The sequence below is a fragment of the Castor canadensis genome, chromosome 16, assembly GCF_047511655.1.
Source record: "Castor canadensis chromosome 16, mCasCan1.hap1v2, whole genome shotgun sequence".
Classification (NCBI taxonomy): Eukaryota; Metazoa; Chordata; class Mammalia; order Rodentia; family Castoridae; genus Castor; species Castor canadensis.
Genome location: NC_133401.1, coordinates 65935753 through 65963117, shown reverse-complemented (window position 1 = coordinate 65963117; position 27365 = coordinate 65935753). Strand labels below are relative to the sequence as shown.

Sequence of the window (27365 nt, the reverse complement as noted above, 5' to 3'; positions counted from 1 at the left end):
GATACGTACTGACGTCCTTCCTGTGATACTGCTTAGATTGTTACATCACTGTCACTGTATGTCATGGTAGATAGTAGACCTATTTTATGATGAGGAAACGTATAAGATAGCTTTGCCATGGTCAGTTCATTAACTGCTCCAGACTTTTTGGTGACGCTGTAGACACAAGTTAATACACGTATATGACTTCTTAGAATATTTTTTAAAACAGTAGTTCACAGTAAATTTGGAAATTCTGTCTGACATTTACAAAATTCTGTACTTTTTAAATGTCTTCTTTTGGAGGGAATGGGGTTTGTTTTTCATTACAGAAATCATTCCACACTGGACAAACGTGTATCTAGAAGAACACATTTTGCTGTGTCAAGTGAAAACCCAGCCCTTGGTTCACGTTATGCTCACAACCCATCCCAATTTGTATAGAATTGACAATCTCTCAGATGAGGAAAGATGGATTTCTTTTTTTAGTGGCTTTTTCTTGATGTTTTCTAAGCGTAATCATACTCATTCCAGTGCTGAGTTGAGAAGAGGTTTGTTTGTTATCTAAAGCTTTATATTTTTATCTTTTTGCTAGTTATATGTAGAGAAATGCTGGTTCAGGGAAGCTCCTAAAAACAGTACCTTTATTTAGTTTCCTAAGTCAAGTCTCTAGAACAGATGTAAGAAATAAAGAAAATGTCAAGTTGACCAGAACAACCTATTTATTTAAACAAATTGATCTGGAAAATGTATGGTAAGAGTGAAATGACATCTGAGTACCCTAGGTCCATGTTCAATGTAATGCTGTCTTTGAAGTAAAGAGAAAATATTTATCTGATTGTAATATTTTGCTTTTGATAGGAAATTTATTAAAGTCATATTACTTATTGTCATATTTGTTAAAGTTAAAGCATAAAAATGTTAAATCATAATCTTTTTACAGTTGTGCTCAAGTTAGTATATATAGAGATGGAGAGTAATGTTTTGGTTAAAATCTTTCAAAATTTTTTAAAAATTTAAGATATCTTTTGTATTCATTATTTTTATCATCTCTGACAAAATACCTGACAAAAATCACCTAAGGGAAGAAAGATTTATTCTACCTCACCGTTTCAGAGGTGTCAGTCCATCATGGTGGGGAGGTGTTGTGGATCAGAGCAGTTCCCATCATGCAGCCAGGAGCAGAGAAAAGGAACACAGGAACCAGCCAGGGCAAGATATTCCCTTCAAGGACACCCCAGGGACCTTCTTCCTCCAACCAGGCCCCACCTCCCACCTTCACCTCTCTCAGTAATGGCACCAAACTATGAATGAATTAGGGAGTTTTAATCCATCCAGAGTGCTCATGATGTAATCGTCTCTGCAAACACCATCTCAGATGTCCCAGAGGTGTGTTCACTGGTCTCCTGTGTGCTTCTCAATCCAGTCAAGGTGACATTTAACGTGTTGTATGACAGGAGAGGTTAGCACTCCCTTGACAAGGATGGAAGGGCCCTCGGGCCTGACAACATGCACATGGTGAAGACATTGCCGCCTACTTCATGGCATCTAACCATGGTTAAAAATTTAAAGAGTTGACAGTTAAGATTAACCATCACGTAAAGGAGAAACAGGAGGTAATTTTTACAAATGAAAACTGTTCTTAACATGATTAATTTGTATTACAAAATAACTAATCTTACTTATTTGATAAGTTCAATGAACTAAACTTACATTTCCCTCTCTCTCTCTCTCTCTCTCTCTCTCTCTCTGTTTTTTGTTTTTTTTTTTTTTGATACAAGGTCTAACTGTGCATCCCAGGCTGGCCTTGAACTCTAAATCCTCCTCGGCCCCTGAGTGCTAGGAGTACAGGCCCATGCCACCATACCTGGCTCAGTCTTACTTTTTTCCTCCCATTAAAAAACAGCAGCATAGCAAGTTGACATGGAATTTTAATGTTGTTGATTTTGTGTCTATAATATCGTAACTGTCAGGAAGAGAGGAGGCTGGAGATGTGGCTGGGTAGTGGAGGGCCAGCTTAGCAAGTAGGATGCCCTCAGTTCAGCACCACTAAAAAAAATGAGAGACAAGTAAAGCACTCCTAATACTTTCTGAGAGAAACAGTGTTAACACGTCATTCTCTCTCCCTTCCTCCTCTTCTCCCCTCATTTGGAATTTAGATTTACAGGTCAGTTACAAATAACAATGCCGAAAGTTCTCACCCCCACCATTTTACCTGGATGTGTGTGATAGTCCACACCCTCGCCCACCTCCTTGGGAAGTGAGGCGAGAGGATCACCTGACCCACAGGTTTGGTCCACACCATCATCCACCTCCTCGGGAAGTGAGGCGAGAGGATCACCTGACCCACAGGTTTGAGACCAGCCTAGGCAACACAGGCAGCCCCGTGTCAAAACAAAGAAAGAATAGAAAATTTTAAAATGTTTTCAGCTGGCTTGGTGCCAAGGGAGGAGGATGGTGAGGTTCAGGCCGTCCTGGACTACATAGTGAGAGCCTATCTCAAATAAATACATCGACATAAAGTGAAGTAAATTACAAAAGCATGATACTCTTGTGAAATCCAGTAAATTCAAATCGATTGCTGTACTACTATTAACTAATTCCAGATGTTATTTGGACCTCACTGACATCATTTGTTCACGCTACAGCATTACATAGTGTTACATAGGATTGCATTTGCTTTTGAAATAATAGTTAGGATTAGAAGTTAATTTGGATCTCTTGGGATTTAAGCAGCTTTGTTTTAACTTCATCTTCTTCATATTATGAATAACTGTGATTGGCCTCAGTGAGTAAGGCCCAAACTCTTGGAGGTAACAGTCCTTTACTTGCTTTTGTTCTTCCCTGTGACTCTCCTACCTGTGTCTAGCGCTGTAATCACCTCCTCACTTCCTTGGGGAGCCCTCAGCATCGAGGACAGAATCATCCCTCAGCCCCTGTTCTTCAGCTCTCCACGGAGAAACTGAGCAGAGATGGTGCTTTCCTCCTGGATGCAGGCTCTGTGAGTAGTTTGACTTCCTGATCCCCTCACTGTACCACTGTTCCTTTTTAGCATTTGGTTTCCTTCCCCATGGTATCTCTCTTCTTGAATAGACTTGTACTCTTTGCTCTACATGTATTTGTGTCAGCCATTTTCTCCCACCACTGCCTTTTTCCATACCAGGTGTCACTGTGGCAAATACTAATTGCACTGTCCATTGTGGTAAATGCTAGTTGTTTTTAGTCCTGTTACGATCTGTCCAATTTCTGTAAATACACACATCCTTCTGACCTTTCAAAATACTCCCAGAGGTGTGGTGCCAACACTTCCTATGAGGCATCCTCTAAAACAATTTTACTCCTATTCACAGGCACTGATGCTTTGCGCTGGGAAAAACTGTGCAGAGTTTTCTCCACCAAGTGCTAGGAATTCCAAACTATGCATCAATTCCACAGACTATGGTAAGACTTTTACTTCAGTGACTATAGACTTAAGGGACATGTCAAGTGAGGCAAAAACTTGACTATCACATTTTGAAATCAGAAATCAACACTCCAAATTTCTCCCAAAAAGAAAATGTGCCACAGATGTTGCTCTTCCAAATGAAAACATCTTGTTTTTTGTGTGTGTGTGTGTGTGTGTGTGTGTGTGTGTGTGTGTGTTTCAATACCGGATCTTGCTGTGTTTACTGGTCTATGACCTCATGGGCTTAAATGGTCTTTCTGTGTCAGCCTCCTAAGTACCTGGGACTACATGGGCTTGCCACCATGCCAGTTGATATTATATTTTAATGACCTTCTTTTTTCCCTGTTTTTTTGAGACAGTGTCATCCTGTATGGCCAGGCTGGGCTGGAACCCACAATGCTCCTACCTCACCTCCTAATCTAAGATTGGCATTCTTAGCTAGTTATCACTGGCTTATGCCTAAGATTCTAGCTACTCAGGAGGCAGTGATCAGGAGGATGACAGTTTGCAGCCAGCCTGGGAAAATAGTTCTAGAGAACTTATTTTGAAAATACCCAATACAAAAAAGGACTGGCAGTGTGGCTCAAGTGGTAGAGTGCCTGCCTAGCAAGTGTGAGGTCTACTTTTCACATTACTTGGAGACCCCACAGAGCAGATCACTTCCTTGTATGAGGGGAGAAGGCTATGGAGGTCTGGAGTCAAGGCCCTCAGTCCTACCTGGCAGAAAACACATGCTAGGGTGAAGTTGGTAAAGGTAGGAGTCAGTACATTCACACCCTGCCCAACAATTCTCCACTCTCTGAGGGTTTGAGGGGAAGAAGGCTATTGATATCACATGATTCAGAAGTCCTAGGTTCAGGGTTCTTGAGCCCGCCTGACAGTCAATACACATAGCCAGGAGGCAGGTTTTCAAGGCCCTAATGCTATGCCAGCCACATACTTGATGCTCAGTTTCCACTGCGACCCTTTGGTGACGGGATGGTCTTCTCACCATAGAAGGTGTGGCTTCTCACCAGCACACCCTTGCAAACTGGAGCTCCCCAATGCTTGAATTTTTCTGTAAGTCCACATCAGACCCTTTCCCTTTCCACAACCAGGTCTTGTGGCCATCTCCAACCCATACACTTGGCAGGGTATGTCAAGACTCCCCAATTTATGGTGCTCCTTGTCTTCAGTCACCCAGGGTAACTTAGTCTCAACCAGTAGACATTACTCAAGATGAAATCTTGTTGTAACACTCAGCATTGAGGAGAGGGACAGAATGTCTTTCTTCATTTCAACTGGTTTCCAGAGCAGTCTTAACCAAGCCCCACACTGGGTTTAAGATTAGCGGCAGGTGTGGACTTACCATACAGCTTTAATGTCCACTCTGTTGCCAGGGCCATTTGCCTTGCATTGTCATTGTGTGTCACCTTTCTCTCCTGTACCTAGATAGTGAAGGAAGGGATTTGAAAATGTTTTCTGTTTTTCTCTATTTCCTCTATTCATCTTTGCTTTTCTGCTGTCCTGCCAACTCTTTTTAGATTCTTACTGTTCTTCCCCTCTTAATAGCCACTCATTTGTTGCGTGACTCTTCTCATTTACAGAATGAAAATAATTAACACTTCTAATCTGCCATCTTGTCCTGCCTCTCGTAGTGGTGGTGAATTTCCATTTTCCTGATGACTGCTGGTATTGAGCATATTTTGCTTGTCTTCTGGCCTTTTTTATGTATTTAGAGAAATACCCTTTGCTTGTCTATCATGGGTTTCCTGGGTCATTTGTGGGTAACTCACTTGATAAATCAATAGGCTGTAGTCTTTTTGGGGGGAGTCTTCTTTAGTACCCACTTCTGACACTACATAATGCCATAACCTTGCAAAAATATAGAAAGGAATCTCCGATAAGGAACTTTTGGGGGAAATAAAAAGGATTCAGTCCATGACAAACACACCCAGATGGAGTGGCCTTGATCATATTTAAGGATTAAAGAAAATTTGGGGGTTTTATTTGAGAACAAGAAAGGATACATGATATGTTTTGAAACAAAGGTCAATGGAATCTGTGACATTATTCTACACCTGGGAAGGTACTACTAGGGAGTGGTTGAAGTTGTCAGGTAAATATAGTCAAATTATTGCAGGCTTTCCTTTCCCAGTTGCTATGTAAAAATAGTCTTAAAATGCTACGCTGATTCATTGGGTTGGTCTTAAACAATTGCTAGAGATGTCCATGACTTTAGTTAGGTATGATAGGAATGTTTTATTTTATGCAATAATTTCTCACATTATCTGGAGATTGGAAGGGTGCCACAATATGAACTGAAGGGTGTCCATATGAAGACATAATGAAAATGTGGCAACCTTAAGCCATAAGAGGGCCCTCAGAAGAGGCCAAACTTGCCAACACCTGATCTCCAATCCAGCCATCAGAACTGTGAGAAAATAATTTCAGAATGAAACTTGGCTGGGCATGGTGACACACTATTGTATTCCCAGGTACTCATGAGGCAGAGGTCAGAAGGATAATGCTTCGAAAAAAAAGCTAACAAGCTTGGTGTGGTGGCATGTCTGTAATTCCAGTTATGCAGGAGGAATAATTAGGAAGATCCTGGGACAAGACTGACCTATGGTAAAAATGTGAGATTCTACCTGAAAAATACTAAAATCAAAATGGACTAGAAGCATGGCTCAAGTAGTACAGTATCTGCCTAACAAGCATGAGGCCCTGAGTTCAAACTCCAGTACAGCCAAAAAAAAACAAAAAAAGACAAAGTAAAATGAGGATCTTATCAGTTAAAGAAAAAGTAAAAAATGTATCCCTGGCATTTCTTCTGTAGAGCAGTTGTTAAAGGCAATTCTCCAGACAGAAGGGAAATAAGTCCAGAAAGATACTTGGAACACAAAGAAAGAAGGAAGAGCAATAGAAATAGTAAATATCTGAGTGAATAAAGTACATTATCCAAAACATATCAATTAAAGGACAGGTAGTGTCAGAGCCAAAACAAATATAATACCTAACTGTACTTGAAAAAAACCTCATTTTAAAATATAATCGTATAGATAACTTAAAGTACAAAGATGGAAAACTAAACATAAATAAAAGAAAAACTGGTGTGACTATATTAATATCAATTAATATAAGACAAAACAGACTTTATTGTTTGACTTCTATTTTTGTATAGTGCCAGGGATGAACCCCAGAGCCTTGTGCCTGCTACACCACTGCTCGACCACAAAGCCACATCCTAATATAGAAGTCAGAAGAAAGAAAATTATGGGGTTAATGTGAAGGCATAAAATTAAAAATCTTTTAAATCACCAAGAAAACATAAAAATCTCAAATGTGCATGCAACAATGATGCAGTTCAAATTTCATGCCTACCTTAAAAATATAGGTGGAATACTTCCCAATTTATTTCATGCAATCAGCGTTAAACATCTATCAATACTAAACAGTTTACAAAAAAATGATGCAGACCAATATATTTTATTAGTATGGAAATGAAAAATCTTCAACAAAATCTTCCCAAATTGAATTAAAATATATAAAATACTAATATTGCGTAACCAAGATGGATTCATCTCAGAATGGAAGTCTTGTTCAATGTTCAAAAATGAATCAATGTAATTCATCATATTAAGTGTCTACTAGCCTGAACACCTGAGAATAGAAACTTAAAAGAAGAAAGATTCATTTTGATTCATGTCACAGGTTTCTGTCCATGGTCACTGTACTCTGTTGTTTCTGGGCTATAGGGAGGAAGAATGTCATTTTGGGTATCCTCGGCAGTAGCAGAACTGCTCACCTCATAGTGGCCAGCGAGCGAAGGCAGAGAAAGAGGGGAAGAGGCCAGAGCAAAATTTACTCTTCAATACTAGATCCACAGTGACTTTCATTGTCCAATGAGGCTCCACCTCCTTAATTTCCAAAACTTTCCAAAAGTCCATTGAACTGCGAATTCATCAGTGAATTAATCCAGACCTCTAATGATCCAATCACCTCCCCAAGCCTCCATGGCCTCTGAACACTGTTCACTGGGAACCAAGCCTACAATACGTGAGTTTTTCGGGGACACTTCATAACCAGACCATAAAGGGTGCAAGAAGAGAAGACGTATGATAATACCAATTGATGAAGAAAAGTGGATAAAGTAAATAAACCACCCGTGACAAAAATTCTCAGTATAATCACATAATAACAATAAATAACATATTGTTAATACGACAATAACTTATTGTCATAATGATTTCTGCAAAAAATGACCAAGCATATAACGTCACATCTAATGGTGAAATGCTGAGTGCTTTCCTGCTAAGATTAGGAAAAAGGTAAGGCCATAAACTATCATCACTTTTATTCAAAATCATATAATACATCTAGTACAACAACACAAGAAAAGGCAATAAAATTTATATAGATTTGAAAGCAGTGCGACTCTCCGTATTAACAGATGTCATAATTTAGAACTGGTAAGTCTAGGGTTTGAAACTACAGTTTGAATTCAGGGCTTTTCCTTGCTAGGCATATGTTCTACCATGAAAGCCATGGCCTAAGATCTTTTTGCTTTATCTGTTTTTCAGGTAGGGTCTCCTGTTTTTGCTTGAGTCTGGTCTTGACTTGAGATTCTTCCACCTATGGTCTCCTATGGAGCTGGTAGCACTGATGTGTTCCACCAATCCTGTCTTACTCACTCATATGAGGACTTACTAACTTTTTTCCCAAACTGGCCTCAAACCAACATCCTCCCAACTGACCTCCTGAGTAGCTGGGATTAAATTGTTCTGGCCTATTTCATGGTCATATATTTCAAACTTAAAACATGTAAATAGATTTTCCACCCAAATAAATAATACTAATGTAAAAAATCATCCAGCCTATTTAGGATTATATATTGAATGACTCTTATTCTAATAAGCAATCCCAACTGAACTAACAGATCAATTTTATCCAAAGTTTAAGATAAATACATGGCTATCCTATTCCAATCGCCTCAAAGCATAGGAAATGAAACGTCACGTTATACTCTCAGTACAAACATACAAGGATGGTACCAATAAAACCTATAGATCAATCTTTTGAAAACATCAGAAAGGCCTAAATAAAATATCAATGAATGGATATAAGCCAATATTGAATCATAGGTAAGTTGCATTTATCATAGCAACAAAATCACATTGCAACATTGGTGATTTTGTACATGTATCAAACCACACAAACAGACTGAATGATAAATATCATAGAAAATCTACACCACAATTGTTATACTCGTTTGTAAAACTTCAACCTTGATACATGATAAAGCCTTCAGAAGCCAAGAATAGATAACTATGTCTAGATGAGCCGAGCAAAGAGGACCCAGATATAAATCCACACAGCTCTGCCCACCTTATTTTTGACAAAGGCGCCAAAAACACAGGATGGAAAAAAAAAAGCCTCTTCAACAAATATTGCTGGGAAGAGTGGTTATCTGCCTGCAAAACACTGAAACTAGAGCCACATTTATCACACTATACTAGTATCAACTCAAAATGGATCAAGGACCTTAATATCACACCCAAAATTCTGAAGTTAGTATAGGAAAGTGCAGGGAATACTCTGGACGCAATAGAGTATAGGCAAGGACTTCCTCAATAGAACCCCAGCAACTAAGAAACTAAGAGAAAGGATGGACTAATGGGACTGCATACAATTAAAAAGCTTCTGCACAGCAAAAGAAATGGTCTCTAAACCGAAGAGACCACACACAGAGTGGGAGAAAATATTTGCCAGCTATACATCAGACAAAGGACTGATAACCAGAATATAGAGGGAAATCAAAAAGTTAAACTCTCCCCAAATCAAAGAACCAATAAAGAAATGGGCACCTGAGCTAAACAGAACTTTTTCAAAAGAAGAAATTTTAATGGCCAAAAAAAGACATGACAAAACGCTCACCATCTCTGGCCATAAAGGAAATGCAAATCAAAACCACATGAAGATTCTACCTCACCCTGTTAGAATAGCTATCATCAAAAACACCATCAACAACAGGTTTTAGTGAGGATGTGAGGGAGAAGGAACCCTCTTACACTGCTGGGAGGAATGCAAGCTAGTGCAAGCACTCTGGAAAACAATGTAGAGGCTTCGTATAAAAATTAAACATAGATCTGCCACATAATCCAGCAATCCCACTCCCAGGATATACCCAAAGGAATGTGACTCAGTTTACTCCAGAGGTACTTGCACACTCATGTTTACCGCAGCACTATTCACAATAGCCAAGTTGTAGAAAAAGCCAAGATGCCCCACTACTGACGAGTTGATTAAGAAAATGTGGTATTTATACACAATGGAATTTTACTCAGCCACGAAGAAGAATGAAATCTTATCATTGTCAAGTAAATGGGTGGAACTGGAGAACATCATCCTGAGCGAGGTTAGCCAGGCTCAGAAGACCAAAAATCGTATGTTCTCCCTCATATGTGGACTTTAAATCTAGGGCAAAGGCAGTAATGTTGGACTTGGGTCACAGGTTAAGAGGTGAGTGCATACAGGAGGTATGGGGATAGTAGGAAACACAAAAACTTGAAAGTGTCTGATGTCCCCACTGCAGAGGAGCTAATACAGTAACCTTAAAACAACAGAGGTCAATATGGGAAGCTGAGCGAGAAGTAGTGAAGAGGTCAGGTAGAGATGAGTCACTTTGGGTTTTAATAAACTTGTGCATGGAAGCAATGCTAGGTATCTCTCTGTTAGCTATCCTTATCTCAAACTAGCAAAAACGCTATGTCTTTCTTATTATTGCTTAAGTCTTCTCTTCAACACAATTGGAGAAAAGGGCAGAACAGGTTCTGCCTGGAAGCGAGGGATATGGGGGCAAAAGGTGGGTGAGAGAGGCAGGCATGAGAAATGACCCAAAAATGTATGCACATATGAATAAGTGAGTAAAGAAAAAATATATGTAATTGTAAAATTTTCACCAAGCCTTCTACTGGTGAGTTCATAGCTTCTTTAACATAACAAACAAGATGATCTACTCTTCTCCTCTTTTCAACATTGTGGTAGAAAATGCAATCAATTAGAAAAAGAATAAAGGATATGAGAATTAGAAAGGAGCAGAGGAAACTGGACTTTCTAACAGATGCCTCACTCTCTCTATAAAATATCCAAGAGAATTCAAAAAGCATCAGAATAAGAGGCCCAGAACATTTTTAAATGTTCATAATCAACTTAAAAAATAAAAAGCATAGTCATTTTCAAAACTGGACCTACTCCTTTGAAAAATGGTATGGAGGTTCCACAAAAATTAGATTCCCATATGAACTAGCAATGATACTTCTGGTTATATATACAAGAGACATGAACATGGTTTTGAAAAGACAGTTTCACATCCATGTTCACACCAGCATTGTTCACCATGACTAGAAGTGAACCAAGAGTTCATCTCCAAATGATTGGATTAAAACATGTGCCATGTACATGTTGTGGAATACCACTCAGCTTTAAAAGGAAGGAAATTCAGATGCATACCCCCTGTGGATAAACCTTCAAAACATTATGCTGTGTGAAGCCAACTAACGAAGAGCCAATACTGTGAGATTCTACTTATATAACATATCTAGAACGGTGGAAACCATATAGCTAGAGAGTACTGGGGCTTTCCAGATGAATGGAAGGGGACATGGGGATGTGTTTGGTGCATTCAGATTTAAAAGCTCTGAAGACCTGCCACAAAGTTATGTGAATATACTGAATATGCTTATGTTCTTTTGCATATTTAATACAGTTCAGTTGGTAAAATTTTGTTATATCTATTTTACCATAATTTGAAATAGTTTCACAATTCACATTTGTAAACATCAACAATAATCAGGAAGAAAATGTAGTAGGAAAACAAAGGTTAGCATGACTCCATTGTTATTGTAAACATTAATGGATAAAATGAAATCATACCTGAATGATTGTAGAGGTCTACCATATTCGTGAACATTGACGATTCCATGCCACAGAAATGTATATTTTACAGTGAAGTAATTCTAATTATTCTCTGATGTACTCCCAATAAAATTCCAACAGAATTTTTCATAGAATTTTAAAGAAACAAAGATCCAAAAAAGAGAAAAATATTTTTGAAAAAGAAAAATGTCATGTCTGCAGAATTAGGCTGCAAAACTCGAACATACTGTAGATATATGGATTCAAAAGAGAGAGTGTTCACATAAGGAGAGAAAATGGAAGGGCAGAAGCAAGAACCACTAGAAACAGATCCACACACATATATTGAAATTTGATATGTCACAAAGACCAGATCTTTGGGGAATCCTGGAGCTCCTGTAAATGTTGCTGAGAGAAGAGATTTTTCTGGTACTGGGGGTGGGTGTGGCTAAAGTGGTAGAGTACCTCCCTTGCAAACTTGAGGCCCTGAGTTCAAACTGCAGTACTGCAGCCCAGAGAGAGAGAGAGAGAGAGAGAGAGAGAGAGAGAGAGAAAGAGAAACTGTCCAAAAGGAAACAACAATCAAGTTGAATTCAACTATAATATATTGTGAGAACTTTTGTAAATGTCACAATGTACCCCAGTACAAAAATAATATCAATAAGTATATAAAAGTAAAATAAAATGAAATTGCAAGACTTCAATGTTCAATATAAAATGGAAAAAAGTAGAAAAGATGAAAGGCAGAATAAGGAAAAGGAAAGTCTCTGTCTGTCCATTCCTCTGTCAGAGCAATTGTGCTTTCAAGCAATGGAAATTAAGACTGGTGTGTTAGATATGAATAATTATCTAAAACGAGATCTGAGTCTGGCTTCAATAAAAAACAATAGGACCCCCTACACACACACAAACACACAATAGAATAATATTTTTCTTAGATTTATCTATGAGGGTTCCCAGATGAGCTTTAGGATACATGGGAAATCTTTCTCCATTTCATATAAGAGGGTGGGCCCTCCTGGAAAAACTCTGGCCAATACCATGTAAAGCTTCTCCCCTCTGTGCTGAAGGAAAGGCCCATTAACAAATCCACCCCTGCCACCCCCGAGTCAGCTCTACAATGGTCTGCTCCAGTGTGAGGGTTCCAGGCAGAACTCTGAGTGTTGTCTGTTGAGGCTCAGCCAGGCCTTGGCAACAGCCAAAGCAGCCTTGGAGCCATGGATGGGCCCAAGACTGTCCATCAGATGTACTCGACACTGGTCCTAAAGGAATTTTCCAGGCTTGTGACAACAGATCCTGAAGAACTGAGACCAAAGCCCTATGATTTTCCATGGGAGCTAGTGATATATGTAGCTATTATTGGACTTTTTTCTGTTCTACTGATTTTGTGGAGAAGTTTTCAATCCGTTCGAAGCCAACTTTACGCAAGAAGAGAAAAACATCTTGCTGTGAAGCTTTCTGGACTAATTGAGGAAAAATGTAAGTTACTTGACAAACTTAGCCTTCTTCAGAAACAGCATGATGGCTTGCAGTCATCGTTAAAGGACGCTAGATCAGTAGAAAGACACCCTTTTGAGGCAGCCTCCGCAAAGGTGGAAATATCCAAGTCGAAACTGGAGGAAGTTCTCCTTCTAGGAAACCAGCTGATAGAAGAGAAATCTAAACACTGTCAACAAGTTGAATTGAATGTGGAAATGTCAAAAATGATACATTGCCTGGAGGATGAGTCAAAAGTTCTCAAATCCAAAGTAGCTAAAGCCAAAATAACCTTAAGACTCCTTCAGATCAATGAAGCACATCTTAAGGACTCAACAACAGATGTCTGGAAGGAAAACACCAAACTTCAAGAAAGCTGTAAGCAGCTTTTACGAGAAGCTGAAGCATGCAAAGAACAAGTGAGTGAACTTCATAGACAGAAAATTAAAGTGGAAGACTCTGTGGCACATGCAGAACAACTTCTAAGTGCCAAGGAAGATCATTCTGTCTATGAGTGAACTTCATAGACAGAAAATTAAAGTGGAAGACTCTGTGGCACATGCAGAACAACTTCTAAGTGCCAAGGAAGATCACATCAGGTCTCTAACTGAATGCCTGCTAAAGATGAAAGTCTGGCCTATTCTTCAAGAATATGTGACAGGTAACGGGCGCTTGCAATCAGCAATGAAGAGTGGATCAGGAAATGGCGCTCTCTTAGATAACCAGACAGAAGAAGCCTTGAGAAAGCTGATGTATGCTGTGAAGTTAGATGGTTCTTTAAAAACCTTAGAACAAGAAAGGAACCAAGTTTATACACAGTTGTGTGACGTCGAGAGAGCAAGTGAAGATCTTAAACAGCATATTAAAAGTGTCCAGTGTGAACAAGAAATTTTACAGTGTGAAAATACAAAGTTGGAAGTTGAGAATAAGAAACTTTGGCAGAATATTAAGAAAATTAAAGAACTGTATGAAGAGAATGGAATGAAATTCTACATGAAATTTATGGCAGAAGATCATTACCAGCGAGACATAGAGAAGAAAGTTTCCAAAGCAGAAGAAAAGATGAGACAGGCGGCTGAAGACCTGCAGACCTATAAAAATGCAGCCAGAGAGCTCGAAGAAAAATTGGAGAGAACCAATCATTATTACCAAAGGCAGATTGTTTCCTATGAACAAAAAGCTTATTTTACCTCCTTGAAAGTTCAGGCTGCTGAAAAACAACTCAAGTATTTTAGGAAAGTCAATGCCAGCAAGAGACAAAAGTTACTGAGAATGCTGTTGGAATTTGAACATTTAGAGAAATGTGGTATTTCAAATGCAGCATGTGGCAGGGAGCATTTTCCACGTGATCCCTCACCATTGGGTGAACCTTCATCAGAAAGGAAAGCTTTCCTGTCTCCTTCAGTTTTCTTGGAAGGTCCATTCAGACCTCCACCTTTTCTTCCTCAGGGAGGACAAGGCTCCAGAAGACCAGAGAATCCTGTAGAGCATCACATTAGCAATGAAAGAAGACAATCAAGCAATGACAGGGTGACTGTCCCTCGTAGAGCACCTCCTGAGACTGGATCCCTGTCTCCTCCATGCAAACAGGATGGAAGAATGATTTTCCCTCCATCAGATCACCCGTGTACTGATCCAGCTCTTCCTCCACAGAGACATACTTCATATGTGCCTGTTTCATCTCTGCCTATGGAAAGTAAAGTAGTGTTTCCAGGTTTTGTTCCTCCTGTCCAAGGTCCATGCTTCCCAGTGCATCCAAGCCCCGGACAGTATTTTGTCCCAAGGGATTTCTGTGGCCCACCATATACCCCAGTTCCAATGAGAAATGTCCATTCACTGAGGGGTTTCCCCAGTTATCTTCCCCCAAGAGCTGCATATTCCCCTGCTGTAGCCACGTTCCTGAAGTAGAAGTGAGTTTTCTTCAGGGTCGATTCCACCTTCAGATGATCCTGCAGCTGAACCTGTAGAACGACAAGAAGAGACTTGGCAGTGTTTTCATCTCTGCATAACTTTGACTTCTCTCTTGTTTTTATGTAAAAGAACTGCTCTTATGTGTCATTATTATTTACCTTCAATGTGAGATTTAATAGAAGCTTAATATTCTGGATAGTATTTTATGAGTAGGTGGTTTAAATAGGATTCTTATATTATTTCCATTCTCTTTTATTTAGATAGTATGTTTTGTTTTCATTTTGTTCTAGATAAGTTTTCATTTGATTATTTAATCTACAATTACATAAACAAGAATTGGAGTTTTATGTAGGAAATCTTGCAGTGGAGCTTTTCAATTCCACAGTTTATGTATTTAGACCTAAAATACATTTAGTACAATGATAGACTATAAACGTAAGGTCTCCTTAAATTGTTTTCACTTCTCTCTCATTTTCAGTTAAAATTACTACAGTTAGTCATTATACTTTATCTCAAATTAAAGCTTTCTAGAATTATAACTATCAGAATAAAATTTTATAAGTAGATGATTAAAATAGGAATATTATTTTATTCCATTCTATTTTATTTAGGTGTTTTGTTCCTTTTGCATTGTACTCTAGATAGTATGTCGATTTGAATTTGATTGTTTAAGGCACTATTACATCAGTAATACTTCCAGTTTTATCTATGTAACCGTGCACTGGGCTGTTTAAACTCCAAAGTTGTGCCTTTATGCCCAAAAATGTATTTGCCATAATTGTAGACCAACAGGAAAGTACGCTCTCTTTCAAAATACTTTTGACTTCTGTCATTTCAGTTTCAGTTACTACTGTTACTTAGTAACTCTCTGAAGTTGGACCTTAGTAGAGTTATAATGGTGAGGATGGTATTTTATAAATAGATGATTTAAATGGGAGTCTTATCTCTTAAATTCCATCTATTTTATTTAGATATTATATTTTATTTTCAATTTTGGTCCAGATTCTATGACCGTCTTGACTATTTAATCCACAAATACATAAATAATAATTGCAGTTTTATGTATATCATCTTGCAGTGTCTGTATTTTAAACTCCAATGAATGTGTCTTTATGCCAAAAAATGTATTTAGTATAATTTTAGAACATTGTGAAAGTAAGGCCTCTTTTCAAAGTAATTTTGACTTCTCATTTTCTGTTTAAATTAACTATTGTTATTTAATTATTATACTTTACATCATATTGAAGTTTAATAAAATTTCATTCTCAGGATATTTTATAAATATATGATTTAAGTATGAACTTACTTTATTTAGATAATATATTCTCTTTTCCTCCTAGATAGTTGAAGTATTTTAAACTGATTATTTAATACACTATTATATAAGTCATCGGAGTTTCATGAATTAATCTTGCATTGGGGTCTTTCAAACTCCAAAAGCTTTGTGTCTTTATGTCAAAAGTTTATATACTGTAATTGTAGACTAATGTGAAAATAAAAGCTTTTTCAAAGTAAAAAAAAATTAAATCGAGTTAAGACTAAATGACTTTCTGGAAAACATAGAGGACATTTTCATGGACTTACCTTCAAGATACATGCATTGATAAAATTCAGACCATTAAGGAAAGGATTAGTGTTAATGCCTATGTGCATACATGCAAGCACACACATTCCTCATGAGTAGTGAAAATCAAGCTAGAGATTAGGAGGTACTTAAAATGTACATAGCCAATAAAGGGTAAAGTAAGCAGAATGTTAAGTGCATGCTTAGATCTTTTACAAAAGAACAAACACCCTACTAAAAATTTAAAAAATGAGTATGTGATTGCAAAATAAAATTGGAAAATAAACAATGCAAGCAGATCATCATCCTCATCATCCTTGCTGAAAGTCAGTGAAACACTAAGGGATGAGATAAAATTTCACACCCACAGGACTAGCAAACATTTAAGGTTTGTTTGCTTATTTCCCCATTTTTAGGAATAAAACAAGCTATGGAAAATTTATCTTACAATGTTGAAGAATCTCATTCCCTTTGAGCCAGGACTTTACTCTGTGACAGTCTGTGGAGAAACTCCTGCACACAGGCACAACAGCTAGGTACAAATAGGTGCATTGCCACGGTGTCTGAAGAAACAAAATAGTGGTTTGTTCTTCAAATGTAATGATGAATGTCGATGCCTGTGAAATTCTATATAGCAATTTAAATGAATATTCTTTTAGTAGAGTGTGAGAAAGATTTTCACATTCAGAATCCAAAGGAATTTCATTTTAATTATGGCTTGCCTTATCCATAATTTCTTGGTCACAGGCAATTTTTGACATGATCCCGTGTTTGTGACTTTAAAGTGTACAGAGGTCTTTCTATTATACATAAGTGATGAAATAAAGTTGTGAGACCTACTCAAATTTCATCCCAGACAAGGGAAAGGACCAGGAGAACATAACACTAAGTAAAATAACCCAGACATTGACATTTATTGCATTAGGTCACATGTGCAGAGTTTTTTAAAGTATTACAGAGATGAAGAAGGACAGTGTTGGTAATGTTCAGAGAATATGGAGAAAATAGGGAGGTGTGAGTCAAAGATACACTAGAGCATGAGTGGAATGAAGAACAGATCTAATGTAGAAATGAGGACTGTAGAGGCGAAGTTGGGTTGTGTTAGGTAATTTGTTTAGGGGTGGAGTTTATTCAGCACTTGGGATCACAACAGTGAGATGAGGATTAGCCCGTGAAATGATTGCACGTTAATGTGCTTCACGATAGTGATGACTCTTATCTTTATGAATTCCATATTTCAACCTCAAATATACACAATAAATTTATTTTTAAAATAATGATGTAAAAAAAAGAAAAGGGAAAGGCGCTCTTATTATTCTACTACATGCAGGGAAGGCACCTTGGACTTCCTCTGTCAGATTGGCAATGGAAGGTGCCTAGCTCTGCCGTGGCTGTAGAGAACCACCATCTCAGATGATCAATTAGCCACTGTCCTGATGAGAAGCTCCACTGAGACTCGAAGGAGTGCAGGTTCCCAGGGAAATGCAGACTCCCTCCTACAAAGCAGGAGTTGAAAGGCCATGGCTGTGCCCAGCAATCCCAGTTGCCTCTTAAAATTGCTATAATAGGAGATGTGCCTATTACTTCTGGATAGCACGGGAAGCCCAAACTGTTTTATTAAATTCTGTCTGTGTGTTCAAAAAAGTCCTTTTCTCTACTGGATTATACACATGATTGTGTTATTCATACCCTGATATTCATGGATACAGAGAAGTAAATACATTCATTTCCTGTGGTTTACTGCCTTGAACTAATCAATATAAAAATGTGGATTCTTGGGTGGTTGAAGATGGGTAAGGTTTGGAGTAAAACAGATTAGATTCAAATCCTGACCCACCACTCAGTATCTGGGTAATTTGAAGTAAGTCAACACAAAGAAATCCCATGGATCTGATAATTCAGTGTTTTCAATGTGTGAAAGTAGAGCTCCCTCACAGCATTGAATTTAGGAACTAATCTAGTAATGTGCAAGCTGCTTTAAAAATTCTATTGTATAAAAATGTAGCATTCATATTTGCTTTTGCTCCTCTTCTTGGTGCACTGGGAAGTTTATTTCAGATTTCAAATCCAGGCTACACTGACATCACAGGCATGAACCCTGATGCTCACACATCTGCTTCCTTCAGCTCAGTGTGTGTGGTCAGTGCACCAAACCTCACAGCCCTGCTCATACCAGGTGCATCTGTCATGCAGGACTGAGAAGAGTGAATGTCCATTCCTTTGAAGAAATAATGTTTTCTGAGAAAGCCAGATGTAAAAGAGCATGTTGGGTGCGATTCCATTTGCACAGAGCTCAGAAGCAGAGCATATTAAAATGTAATGCTGTGGAGTGCACACATGCATGGCTAAGCCATCAGGAAAAGAAGGCTTCCTCTCGGGTTGGGAGGGGTCTGGGCTTTGGATGTACAATTCTGGGGACTTTTTTGCCTTTAGCACCTATCTCCACTCCTCCGATGGCTCATACCTGTAATCCTAGTTACTTGAGAGGCTGAGATCAACAAGATCATGGTTCAAAGCCAGCCCAGGCAAATAGTTTGTGAGACCCTATCTCAAAATACCTTTCACAAAAATAGGGCTGGTGGAGTGACTCAAGGAGAAGGCCCTGAGTTCAAGGCCCGGTGCTACAAAAAAAAAATTAATGCGCACACACATCCCCATTCATTCCCTTTGACCCAGTTCACTCTGGCGATCTGATCTAAGCTATAGAGTCACATGCTGAGGCCTTGCCACATGAAGATGTTACTGCATGACGGCTGTTTGTTGCCACCTCACTTAGAACTGTCCCATGTCCAAGAGAATCTACGTTCTCATGAATAAGGTAATAGTTAAATCCAAATGTGCAAAATCATTTAGCCGCTGGAAAGTCTACTCAAAGATTTCATGGAATAAGGAACATACTTCATGATAAATAGAAAAACGGGGAACAAAGAGCAGAATATAGAGTGTACATAATAGTTTGTATTTCTAATGAGCAAACTACAGTAGAGTGTGATGCTTTTTGCAAGAGACAGGAAATACACAACAATAGCAGTTGCAACTGGGGACTGGGATTATGTGTATTTGTTTAGTTCATTATAGTTTTTACATTTCCCACATTTTCTACAACAGATGTGTATGACTTTTATTCTTTACTACATTGCTTCTCCTCTTTAAATTTGGACATCATACATGGCAGTCAGTTGACCATGCTGCCAGGCCATCACACACCACGTCAGCAGCACTGAACAATGGCTTTGACTTTCTTCTAGTTTGACTTTTTTTTGCCTTTAGCACACATCTCTACTACTCCAACTTCCCTCTCCTCCCCCCCTCCACACACACTCACTCAGTGTATTGAAAGTATGTTCCTTCTATCCATCTGCTATGTGTTTGGATGTGTGTATCCTAGTAGACATCATGCAAAATACATCAAGAGATAAAGACGTAGTGTTGTGAAGGTGCAGTTAGGCATCCTGTGCTGCCTTACTTTTCCTCCTCAGATCATCCCTTGTGCTCTTAGTAAACATGACTTCTTACTTGGTCCCCTGGTCCAGGCCACTGGAAGCTCTTGGCTCCCCTGGTGAGCCTCCTGGGTTCCAGGCACAAGAATGGACTACATTTCCCAGCTTCCTTTGCAGGTGGGTGGAGCCACTCAGTGGAGGTTTAGCTCCTGGATGCCAGCTGAGGAGATGTGCCTGGCCTTCTGGCCCTGAACCCAATCCTTTCCCTCCTAGCTAATTGGGAAGTCGGCCTCCAGAATGACCTTGACACCATGGGTTGAAGGTGTCAGAACTGCCCTTGGCCTGGGCTTCAGTGCCTGCCTGGAGGACTGCTATGGGCACCCTCACCATGGACCATTATGTGAGCAGCAAAGCTCCCATTGTGTCCTTAAACAAAAGACCGAGTTCTACTGCCCACGCCTGGTGCTGGGCACCATTGCCCCTAGAACCTTAAAGAGTCCCCCTGTGCCTGTGTCCCTGTGCACAGTAAGCACCCTTTTGTCTACTAGAAGTGGAATGGAGGGGCCACAGGGTCTGTATTATGTCTACCTGACCAAAGAGATGGCAGAGATGTGACCTTTGGGGACAGTGACAGCACAGGCTCTGGTATCCAGTTGGTGTGCTCAGTGGGGCTGCTGAGGGGTCCCCTGGGGGGCCTTCCCTCCCACAGAGAGGTTTGGGCCTGGCCCCTGGTGGCATGACCTCTAGGCTGGCTCCCTGGCCATCCATGAGGTTCTGTGAGCTACCAAAACCATGAATAAGAACCCTAGAGTGAGCTCTGGAGCTTACAACTGCAAATCCTTTTTTATTAGCTAAATTAGCGGTCAAGAAACCTCTGTAAAGGTAAATATTTTTGACCTGTGGCTCATAGTCTCTGTAGCAACCTCAGTTCTGCCATTGTCATGCTAATTCAGCCAAAGTAGGTAAATGCTGGGTGTGCCCATGTTCCAGTAAAACTTTATTTATAAAAACAATGGCCCACAGACTGTAGTTTGCCACTCTCTGAACTAGCAAAAGTAACAAAAACAAGAGAGACATCTCTTCTCTTTAAATCTCTACATAGACCTGTGGCACACAGGTCTTAGCCCCTTGGGATATGCTTTTTCTTGTCCACACAGAGTCTTAACATGTTACTTTGCCTATCTTGGAATGACTGAATAAATAAACAAATAAGCAAATGAATAAATGACTGTGATTTAGAGATGGTGCCAACGAACAGCCCAGGCAAAGACCAACCAGAGGAGAAACCAGCAGTAAACAACCTGTGCAACAGATCCACGTGCCCCCGGGGAGCCCAGTGCTGGACAGAGAATCATTGTTTGACATGCATCTCCCCCTTCCTCCCATCCCCGCCCACCCACCCGGGCTTTATCCCGCACCCCTGGCAGGAATATGTCTAGGGAGATTGGTTTCCAACTTTCAGAAGCTAATGAAGAAGGATGACTGTAGGGGATTCAGTTCTCAGAAACTGTTCTGGTGACGAATCCATTTTTCTCTCCTGTTATTTTTATTTGTCCCAGCAGAAACACCTGAGTCACAGCTCTTGTTTAAAGAATTTTTTTATGCATCATTGTGTGTCTGTCTCTTGCACGAGTCTATGACTTGTACACCAGCCCTCGCCCGTGAGCACGTTTGTGTCTGGCGGAGTCTTTCCACAGCCTCCATGTGCAACGGTCTTGTTGTCCCCTTTCAATCACGTCGCAGCTTGCTTTGAGGAGCATGAAGTCACTTCCACTTGGTGAGCTGCTTTCTGCAGCCTGTGTGGCAGGCACAGCTGATTTGGAAATTGTGAAGAGATGAATTCAGACCTCCACTCGGTCACTGGCTGGCTGTGTGGCTTCACCTCTTGAGGTTCTGTTTCCACATCTGTCTATTAAGGGGATGATGATAGTCACAGAAGAAACACGGCTCCTTCCTATTTCCTGAGCCACAGCACCGCGCACTCTAGACAGGCAGAGAGTTTTGCTCATTGCTGTAACCAGGGTATAGCCTGGCACCACAGAGGTGCTTGCTGCAGTTTGCGTGTGTCCCAAAGTTCATGAGTGGGAAGCTCAGTCTTGGTGCCACAGTGTCAGGAAAGGGCCGAGGTTGGGGGGAGTTTCCTAAGGAGACATGACTTGTTCCCAAAGACTCAGCTCTTAGGAATGGATGATGTCATTATTTCATTTCAGGCATGGGTTAGCTGTCCAGAGAATGGATTTCTTATAAAAGCAAGTTCAGCTGGGCACAGTGGCTCACGCCTATAATACCACCTTCTTGGGAGTAGAGGTTGGGAGGCCTGTGGTTCAAGGCCAGCCAAGTTAGTGAGACTCCATCTCAACAAATAAGCTAGGTGTGGTGGTTCCCAGCTACAAGGGAAGTGTTAAAAGGAGGACCACAGTTCAGGCTGGCCCAGGTATAAATGAGACATCTTATCTGAAAAATAAGCTAAGCAAAAAGGGCTTAAGTGATAGAGTGCTTGCCTAGCAAGGACAAGGTCCCAGTACCTATGAAAAGAGAAAAGGAAGCTCAGGCCTCTCTTGCCCTCTGTCTTCTGCCAGGGGGTGAGGCAGCGGGAAGGTCCTCCCAGATGCCAGCACCTTGCTTTGGGGTTTTCTGTCTTTAGAACCATGAGCCAAATACATCTCTGTTGTTTAGAAATAACCCAGTGTCAGGAATTCTGTTGTGGCAGCAAAGGACTAGGACAATCCTCAACAAACCTTTGTCGAGTACATGAAGACTTGGCTAGTCTTAAAAGCCCCACCACACTCCCAGGAAGACACCTCCAAGGTCAACCATGGCTCTCCGGGTGTCCAAATCCAGAACTCTCGCCCCTCAGATTGCTTCATTTCCGTGTAGCTCAAGGATACTTCAGATGTGACAACTGGAATCCAACTCAAACTAATGTAAGCAGACAGGGAATATTAATATGTTCAACTAAGTAAAACACTGGCTTCAGGCACAGCTGGATCCAGGTGCTCAAAAGGATGGCCTCTTCCCCATGGTCTATCTTAGAAGGCTGGCCAGGCCTGGGTCATGTGTCAATCACTAGGACTCCGAATGGCCAGGCCTGAGACATGTGTCTCCACTAGAAATGAGGGAATGGTGGGTTGCACCCAAACCTTATAAACTAGGGGTTTGGGGACTGGTCCCCACAACCCTAACTGAGCCCCCATTGCTAGAAGAATGGGAATAGATGCTGGTGGGGCAAAAACAAGGCTCTTAGGGAGGTTCTTCCAGACTCACCAGCCTCCCTCCCAACCTGTGATCTCTGTTGTTTCAGCTCAGGATGGCCCAGGAGCACCTGCAAGAACATCACAAGCAGCAAACTCTTCCAGCTGACAGCTGCCATCAGCCCCTGCACGCCCTGTCCGTGGAGCCCCAGGTAGTCCAGTCTCACCCGAGAGAAGCCCAGCACGGCTGTGGGGAGCCAGGGAGCCCCGCCCCCCACCCCTGCTCCCCCAGCTCCCAAAGGCCCTGCTGGAGTCCAGCATCAACAACTACATGGACGAGTCATGTAGCATGCTGCTGTGGACCCCAGAAGTGGATGACCTGCCACCAGGCGGGACTGTAAGGCTCGGTTTTGGCACAATGTCCTTACCCATCACCTCTGGCAGACTTTTTTCAGGGTCTACGATCAGGAAGAGAAGCATAAAATGACAGAGGCAGTGCTGGGCCTGGATAGCATGGACCTTGAGCTGTGTGACTCCAAACTAGAGCCATGTGTGGAAGATGACAACTTTGAAGCTGTGACTCCCATCCTGGTGGAGTCTACCCAGCTTGAGGTTCCCAAGAAGGTAACACCTGGCCCAAGGTGGCCAGGAGCCAGCAGGCGGTGCCCATTCACTCCTGAAGCTTCTGTCCTGGGAGCCTGAGGGATCTGCAGTTAGACCCATGGAATAGGCCAGACACCTTGTCCTGGTAGTCCAAGAGGTTTGCTGTCCCACACAAGCTGCAAAAGATGTGCTTGCTGAAACATATAGAGACCGTGCTGGCCATCGCTGTGAGCAGTTTCACATGTCATGCCCTCATCTGCAGCAAGGCCAGTGTCAATGTGTGGAGCCTGGTTTGCTAGGTGGCTGAGGACAGGTTCCCTGATAGCCACCTGCTGCCAGGCATACAGCTGCCTGCAGACCTCTGACAACAGGACCCTGTTGGCAGGCGGCCATAACTGGGCCAGTGTGAACGTGTGGAACCTGTCGGTGCCCTCCCTGTATATGAAGGAAGCTGCCCTGTGAGGGTCTCTCCTGCCAGGCGCTGGCTGCCAAACTGGATGAGAAGTTGGCTTTGGCTGGCTTTACCGATGGGACCATCAGGATATGGGACCTGCAGGATGGCAGCATGGTCAGGGACCTCTCTGGTCACCTGAATGGTACCAAGAGCATTGTGGTCAAAGACCTAAGCATCTGGATGGAGGTCCGGAAGCCTGTTTATGGGGCTGCGACCTGTGGACAGCCTGGGAGACCCTGGAGTGCCCATCTGAGCCTCAGATCATGAGCCGGTCCTACAGACCTCAGGGAGACTGGGTGTTCTGGTCTGGCCAATGGCCAGCACTGGCTGCAGCCTATCACTGGAGGCTGGGCACGCATGGTGGGGAGTAAGGATTACATCGTCCTCAGGCTCAAGTTTTCCCCGTGTGGCCAGTGATAGGTGAGCGGCAGGATGGACAACCTGGTCACCATGCACAGAATGCCCATGGGATGAGGTTCTCCAGGTCCCTGAGAGCACCCTCATCTTGTGCTGTGCTGTGTCTTCCAACACCCAGCTGAACGCCATGGACTCCCAGCCCCTCAGTCTACCAGATGACCTATTGAGGAGCTTGCTGCGGGCACTCCAACTCCAGTTCATTTTGTTTTCCTCCCCCAATGGTGCACAGTGGCAGAGGGGAGGTATGGAAGGGGATGGAAGGAAGGGGTTGCTGGTGTCGGAGAAGATCTGGTGTGGGGAGGTGTTGTAGAATCTGGGTCTGTGTCAAACATAATAAATCAGTGGAAAAGGCAAACACAACAACAACAACAAAAACCAGGGCACAAGGGACCTCTAGGATATTGTCAAGCATACCAACCTATACAGTTTAGCAACTACAAAAAGAAAAGAAAGAGAAAAAGGGCAAAAAGAAAAAAAAGATTTTGAAGAAATAATGGGCAAAAACTTTCCAAATCTAATGAAATACATGAATAAATATAGGGAAGAGGATCAACACATTCCAACCTCATCTCCTTCTCTTGCATTCCACCATGATCTGAGCAGCTTCTTCCACCACAAGCTCCTGTCACGTTGTACTGCCTTGCCACAGGCCCAAAAACAATAGGGACGATGGTCATAGACAGGAACCTCCAAATCTGTGAGGCCTAAAGATAAACCTTTTCTCTCATAAGCTAGTTATCCATCGTTTTTATTACAATGATAGAAAGTTAACCTGGTACCTAGGTAGGTAATAAAACAGCAGATATATTGTAAGAACTTTTGTAAAAGTCACAATGTACCCCAGTACAACAATAATATGTAATAAAAAATCAGAAGTATCTAAATCATGAAGAAATACATAGCACATTTAATTTTTCAAGTAACTAAAATTATGTATAAAAACAAGATAACATTTTTATAATTTCACAAATCTTATATTTACACATTCAAACAAAACTTGTTCTATTAAATAAAAAGATTTAAAGAAAACATAGAGTGAGCGGGAGCACAAGGCACATATTGTCAGCAAGCGCCCATGGAAATATAAATTGTAAAACCTTTCAGGAAGAAAATCTGGTAGTGTACTCAAATGTGTGAGAGTTCTACCAATCCTTGATCCAGCAATTCAAGTTCAAAGAGTTTAAGAAAATAATCTTCAAAGATATAGGTGCAAGGATATTAATGGTGCAAAAAAGAATCTTAAAATAATATAAATAACTAGCAAACAGGGTTTAGTAAAATGTATTAAATGAGCTTTAGTGACTTGCTTTTGAAACATTAAATGCAGCCTGGCGCCAGTGGTTCACACGTGTAATACTAGCAAGTCAGGAGGCAGAGATCAGGAGGATCGCGGTTCAAAGCCAGCCCTGGCAAATAGGTCAAGGGACCCTAGCTCGAAAAAACCCTTCACAAAATAATGGCTGGTGGAGTGGCTGAAGGTGTATGCCCTGAGTTCAAACCCCAGAACCCAAAAAAAAAAAAAAAAAACCCACAAAAACATTAAATGCGGTGAATACACTGAAACTACCGAAAACACTACTGAGAAAACTGTCAAATTTCAATGTCCAAGGCATATGTTTCAGTGGGCGCAAAACAGGATAGGTGACAAATGCTATCTGCAGTATTCTATTATGTTAAAATGAGAGTGACGATGACTGTGAATAACGTAGGACTCAACAGGCTGTTACAAGGAATTAATCAAAACGTGTAGGTAATTTTCTGCTTATTGGCACCGTTTCTTTTACCTCTTTGATATTTGCCGTGTAATTATGCTTGTGACTTCTTGTCTGCTCCCTGCCTTTTAAAACCTACTCCACCTAGAGCAATGGTGTTCATTTTGTCCGTTAACTTATTGAGAACGGATTTCCATGATGCCTGCACCTAGTAGGTGCTCAACAGCCCTTTGATGATAACTGCAGGGGACGTGAGTGAACCTTGGATCACCACCTGCTGACCTCACCGTTAGTCACACGAGTGCACAGCGATGACACTGGCCTTGGCCAACCTACCTTCAGTGACTGGAACCCAGGGCTTCACAGCTGAGGAGGGACTGGGACTAACTCAGGAGCACTTCAGGATCCTTGCTGACAGACATCATGATCGGCGCAGGTCTCGGCAGTGAAGCGCGGGAAACTACACGTCCCAGAAGGCTTTGGTACTCGCGTGGACAACATTTCCCAGGAGACGTAGCGGCTGCGCGACCCCCGAAGCCCGGACCGGGCCATTCCTGTACCTTTGTGGCTGCCAAGACTGGGGCTGAGGCTCGGGTACCGGGCCGAAGTCGCGCGGGCGGGGCACGAACGCCAGGCGGCTGTCGGATGGCGCGGTTCTCGAGCCTTGCGTTTGCGCAGCGTCGCGGCCGAGGCCGGCCCAGGGGACCCCGGAGCCCGGGGAGGTGAGCTGTGGAGGGGCGGGGATTGCGGGAGGCGGGCGCGGGCCTCGGGAGGATGCGGGCGGGGAAGCGGCCGGGACCAGCTGAGAGGCGTTTGCAGGCGCGGTGGCCCCGCGGGCTCTCGACTGCCCCGCCTGCCGTCCGCGACGCCGCCTGGACGTGTGCGGTCGGCGCTCGGTCCCGGTTCGCCCCAGCGCAGCCTCCGGCCTCCTGAGCTCCGTCCCGGCGCGTTCCCTGCCCGCGCTGCCGGCTTGGAGCGGCCGCGGCCGCGATCACGCGTGGGAAACGCGGTCCTCCCCGGGGAGCCAGGCGCCCGGCCCCCCACGCCAGAGCCAGGACCAGAACCAGAACCAGGTCGTCCTTTTCTGGGCCGGTCCCCGCCGGGCATGGGGAAGCGCTCAGAAGTGATGGGGAGGTGAGCGTGGGAGTGCGGGCCTGCAGTCGGGAAACGCGGTGTATTTAAGGGATTGCAAGGAATCCATCCTGGCTGAAGCTCAGGGGATGTACAGGAAAAAGAGACCAGAGGGGAAATGAGATTGAAGACTCTGTAAGGGTCAC

At 41.9% G+C, this 27365-nt stretch overlaps 1 protein-coding gene and 1 pseudogene across 18 annotated transcripts in view; both read left to right on the top strand.

Annotated features, from left to right (window-relative positions):
* Positions 1–27365, top strand: part of LOC109677854 (melanoma inhibitory activity protein 2-like) — a 79140-nt gene that overhangs the window by 16456 nt on the left and 35319 nt on the right. For 11 of the 18 annotated variants that reach the window (XM_074057428.1, XM_074057419.1, XM_074057425.1 and 8 more), the window contains 2 exons: positions 2849–2980; positions 3330–3420. Coding sequence is in view for 3 of the 18 variants with exons in the window: in XM_074057435.1 (XP_073913536.1) it covers positions 13307–14704 (1398 nt within the window). In the remaining 15 variants the exon portion in view is untranslated. Of the gene's footprint in view, positions 1–1760; positions 2332–2848; positions 2981–3329; positions 3421–6587; positions 16235–26337; positions 26811–27025; positions 27223–27365 lie in introns of those variants that run through there. The other 7 variants (XM_074057426.1, XM_074057435.1, XM_074057434.1 and 4 more) reach the window with 7 other exon arrangements.
* LOC141418391 (U6atac minor spliceosomal RNA) lies at positions 1423–1539 on the top strand (annotated as a pseudogene).